The sequence below is a fragment of the Gracilinanus agilis genome, unplaced genomic scaffold (assembly GCF_016433145.1).
Source record: "Gracilinanus agilis isolate LMUSP501 unplaced genomic scaffold, AgileGrace unplaced_scaffold14786, whole genome shotgun sequence".
In the NCBI taxonomy this organism is placed as follows: Eukaryota; Metazoa; Chordata; class Mammalia; order Didelphimorphia; family Didelphidae; genus Gracilinanus; species Gracilinanus agilis.
The window spans coordinates 1-5074 of record NW_025345571.1 but is presented as its reverse complement, the minus strand read 5'-3'; the positions used below and the strand labels follow the sequence as shown (position 1 = coordinate 5074).

Below are 5074 nucleotides of genomic sequence, written 5' to 3'. Positions count from 1 at the left end.
CCAGGTGGTCGCTGCAGGATTAGCTACCCTCGCAGTAGGAGACCGCAATTGACGTCCGAACAGGGACCCCCGAAGAGACCCCGTAACCCCGATTGCAGTGCTGGCCACGGCATGACTGGAGGAAAGGAGCTTGATCACGAGTCTGCAGCTCGGGTGAGATCAAGAAGCGAACGGAGTTAGAGAGTGCCGAATTTCGGGCTTCCTCCGTTCCCCACTCTTAGTTTACTTTCATTTTGTAAAAGAGGTCAAGAAACGAACGGAGTTAGAGAGTGCCGAATCTCGGGCTTCCTCCGTTCCCCGCTCTTAGTTTACTTTCACTTTGTAAGAATAAAAAGGAAACAGAACTAGTTATGGGAAACATCCCCGTGATAGTAAAAGACGGGGACTGGCAAGCTAAACAATTAATCAAAGCAGTCCTCAGAGCTAATGGAGTAAAAATAAAAAAGGAGACCCTCAGTGATTTTGTTAAATATGTTAGAAAGTTGGTTCCCTGGTTCCCCGAAAAGGAATTTATTACTAGTAAGGACTGGGAACAGGTAGGTTCTAAATTTGGGAAAGATGGGGAAGAACTTTCTCCCTCTTTTGCGGTTATATATAATTTGATTAAATTATGCACAGAAATACCCAGATATTTACATGATTCATTATATGGATGATATTTTGTTGTCTGCAGCTACTGATGCTCAGCTTGAGAGTGTCTTTCCACAGAAAAAGCTTTGCGAGAAGTGGAGGAAGCCATGTCTGAGGCTATGCTTCACAGATATAGCCCAGATCAGGCTTGCGATATCTTATGTCTCCCTACTACCCCTGTGCCTACTGCTGTGATAACCCAAGATTCTCAGCCAAACCTGTGGACAGTTTCTTAGTTGCTGAAAATATTTATAGTTAGAGATTCTCCCTCCTATATGTAGAAGGGGTTAAATTAATTTTAACTCTTTAGTTACTGCATTTATAAAATTTGCCTCATTATTTTAAAACCTTGATGATTTATCAATATTAATTTAAACTTCACTATTTCCAAATTATCCCTGATTAAAGCTTCTTAACAAGGTTTCCTACATATACCAGTTATTCTTTCAGACCTCTGCTTAAAAAAGAGTAAAACCTGTAGCCTGGCTTTTCCATACCTTAGGACAAGTCTACATACCTGATTAAATGTTTCTTTTAAATCATGAACTAGTATCCTTATATAATTTGCACTTATCATTTGCAATCCTCAAATTCAGTTTGATAAACATTTGAGGACTTTACTCCAGCATATATGCAGGGTATAGTCACCGCAGCAGCCCTGAAAGGAAAAACATATTCTGAAATGATTAAGGGCTCAAAGGCTGTAAAAGGCTCTTGTTCCAATGCCCCTAACTCTTTGTGTCCCAGATGTGAGAAAGGTTACCACTGGAGGAAAAGCTGTAATTCCAAATTCCATCGAAATGGTTACAGATTACCTGATAAGAGATTTCAGGGAAGATGGAAAGGAGGCCAACTACCAGCCCGACCAATGACTAAATTTAACCCAAGAATTCATCCTAGTTTAGCCAGTTCCTTGCTAGAGTTAATCAATTTTCTGAATAATAAACTTTCTTTTTTCTCCAGATTTCTTTAGCCACATAAGATGTGATTTATTGATCTTTGATAAGATGTCTTATATTTGTTAGAGTATGCTTGAGATGCCCGGGAAATATGTCCTTGATCAGTCTGTGTGTCTATATGTTGTGTCTATGTGTCTCTGATCAATTTGAATCTTAAGTTTTATTGTTCTGTTTGTCTGTGATCACAATGGAATTTTGAAGAAAATAAATCTCTTTCTCATTCGTTCCGGAGGAATGGGAAAGACAGACAGAGGAGTTTGAGAAATTCAGAAAAATAACATCTCTAATGGATTTCTGAGTGTCTTAAACTCTAAAAGAATTTAATTGATTAAAAGAAATCATATTCTCTGCTCTCATTAAGGCGAGAATCAACAAGATAATTTGTCTACATTTCTTCTTCCATTTCTTACTGGCCATAAGAAAGGGAACAAAGAAATCATAAGACAATAACAGGGGACAGATTTGATCCCACCACCAAATTATATCAACAGGTTAAATATTAAGATGTATATTTAATCAAATTTACCAAGGATTCGAAATGCAATCTAAGAAAAAAAAAAATTTTATTCAGACAGAAAAAGCAATGATTCTGAACGGTGTACTGAGGTACAGAAGTGCAATTTAAAACTTTTTTAGCTAATCAGAATCATCAGTTCACCTAAATGCTTAAATGAGAGTGGTAAAAACTTTTTGGACTGCCACAAGTTTAATCTACTATTAATTACACTGATGTTAGTGAAAATCTTAATTTATAAATTATTAAAACAATATGATTTTGTAATTAGACCCCTTTAATCAGAAAATGATTCATGAGAAAATTTTAAGCCAAAATTGGATCATCCATGCTGCCTCAGTTTAGCAAGAAATAATTTTGGAAAGTCAAAAAATATAGCTCCTTTTTCTCAAAATTCACAGCCCTTTTCACCTGCACTACAAGGGCAACCTAGCAATCCTCGGGGCACACATCCCACACATATATGGCAAATGGACGTTACCCACGTCCCCTCTTTTGGCATGTGGAAATATGTCCATGTCACTGTTGATACTTATTCAGGATTTACCTGGGCCACTGCAGCCAGATCAGAAAATGCTAAGTCTGTTAAACAACATTGTTTGCTTACATTTCAAAATAATGGGCCTCCAACGGTGCTCAAGACTGACAATGGTCCTGCTTATAGTTCTAGAGCCTTTGCCACATTTTGCCTAGAATGGCACATTACACATGTTTTTGGTATTCCCCATAATCCTACAGGACAATCAATTGTTGAACGTACCAATAAAACATTGAAAATGGTACTTGATAAACAAAAAGGGGGAATGTGGCATAGGCCTCATGAGAGATTGGCAGTCGCAGTATTTACCATCAACAACTTGATCTATACAGAAAAAGTGACTAAAGCTGAAAAATTTTTCTCAAAACATACCACGACTGCAGAGGACAAAATAATTACTGATCCTAGGAAGGGTAAAGTGCCTCATCAAGTAATGTGGCGCGATGAGAATAAACAATGGTATGGTCCTGACAAAGTACTAATCAAAGGAAAAGGTTATCTTTGTATTTCCACAGGAAAAGGATCCCGATGGGTACCAGTCAAATGGACCAGACCTTATTCGTTGGATGAACAGACTGAGACTAAGACGACCCAGAGGGAAGAAAAGATCAAGGAAGCAGACAAACAAGTTCACTGGGTGGTGTGGGAAAGACCACCCTGGGTCAATATTGTTGAATTACAAGAGGTGATTCCGGAGGTTACCTTGCATATACAACAACAAGGTGTTGATAATGAACATGGGTGGAATCTCACTGTGGACTCAGGAGGGCTGAAATTTCCTCCTTTATTGAATGTTCACCATGAAGTACTGAACTATAAATCAGTCTCTTTCAACTGGACAGGTTTGACTTTTAACCCCCCACTCTGTTATAATCACAATTCTTGTTTACCTCTGACTAATCTCACTGATCATTTTTATGGGGCTCTTCAAAGTGGGGAACAAGTATCATCATCTCAGCCTCGACTCCAAGGCGACTTCACTGCCTGGGCTAAGATCTCCTATCAAGGTTGGAAAGGAACCATCACAAACCAGACCAATACCACTATCCAAAGTGATCATTGTCCTTATAAAACTCAATGGCAAATGCCTTTTACAAGTGTACAGGGAGTCTTCCCTCCTTTGTTAAAATGTGATAGGACGGAAGTGGAGATCGTACAGTATTATAATTTGACCTTCTTTTCACAGCATAATGATACCTTATGTCATAATAATTCATTCCCACATGCACCTTCCAAAAGAAATGCTGCCTGTTTTATAGGGGGTTTTGCATTACCCTGCTGGAGGTCGTTCAACCAGATATACGACAGAGCCAGGGGATATAGTTATAGTAAAATTCCTTTGGCTATGTTTGGAATTCAGGTCCACAACTATAGGGTACTAGTTCTCAATAACACAGGAAATCCTATTCCTCATTATATGTCAGGAAGATATAACCTTACAGCTTGTATGTCGGGAGATTATGCTTTCCTGTCTGGTCCAAAGGACAGTATTATTATTAACCACACTAGCACTCATTGGAATATAAGTTGTAACAATTGTAATGTTTCAGAATGTGTGGACCAGTCTCATCACGATAAGACAGTGTTGGTTGTTAAAAGGCCTTCTATGGCACTCATGACAGCCACGCATGAAGGAGCTTGGTATGGTACCCCTGCCGATAGAACAATAGACAAATTGAATCAGCTGATAATTCACCGGCAAAAGAGGTGTATTTCCTGTATAATTCTAGGAATCGTGGCTTTACTATCTGCTATAACAGCCGCGACTACTGGAGGCATTGCTTTATCCCAGTCAGTATCTAACGTTAGAACCTTACAACATGATGCTTCTTATCTGCACTCCTTAGCCGCTAATGTAACAGATGCTTTGAAAATTCAAAATGAAGTTAATCAACAGTTTTTTAATGCTATTAATCAAGTAGCTAAAGATGTACTATTGTTAAATGAAGAAGTTAAACATTTAGCCATTAAAGCTAAATTGCGCTGTGATTATCGATATACTGCATTTTGCTTATTACCTGTAAAAGTGAATAGTACCTTAGATCCTTTTGAGAAAATTAGTAAAGACTTACAAGGGTTGTGGATGAAGGGTAACGTTACAGAAGATATGCAAAAGTTGGAACAGATAATTAAGGATATGGATGAGGCCTTGAAAGAGGACCTATCCCCAGAGCACATTGCTGAAAAATGGTATGAATGGTTACAGTCTGGCCGAGCTTTATGGTCCCCCCTTGGACATTTGATTGTTACTATGATTTCTTTTGTTATTATTCTTATAGTGGTAGTTCTAATCCTGCCATGTATCCTTCGTTTTGTTGTGAGTAATCTTTTAACCTTGGGTCGAGTGATTCTGCAGCAGAAAGCCTTGCTAACAAAAAGGGGGAATTAAGGTAAAGGTATTTCCCCTTAACCTTTTTTTTTCTTAAATGCACT

The 5074-nt window shown here is 38.4% G+C and overlaps 1 protein-coding gene across 1 annotated transcript; it reads left to right on the top strand.

Moving 5' to 3' along the window:
- Positions 1-40: 40 nt before the first annotated feature.
- Positions 41-5030, top strand: LOC123254096 (endogenous retrovirus group K member 13-1 Env polyprotein-like). Its single transcript, XM_044683166.1, has 2 exons — positions 41-153; positions 3157-5030. The coding sequence occupies exon 2, from the start codon at positions 3726-3728 to the stop codon at positions 5028-5030; it is 1305 nt and encodes a 434-aa protein (XP_044539101.1). The 5' UTR covers positions 41-153; positions 3157-3725.
- The last annotated feature ends 44 nt before the right edge of the window (positions 5031-5074 follow it).

What these genes read in the sequence shown, in the direction of transcription:
- LOC123254096 (XM_044683166.1), top strand. Translation starts at nt 3,726, where the DNA reads ATGCCTTTTACAAGTGTACAGGGAGTCTTCCCTCCTTTGTTAAAATGT.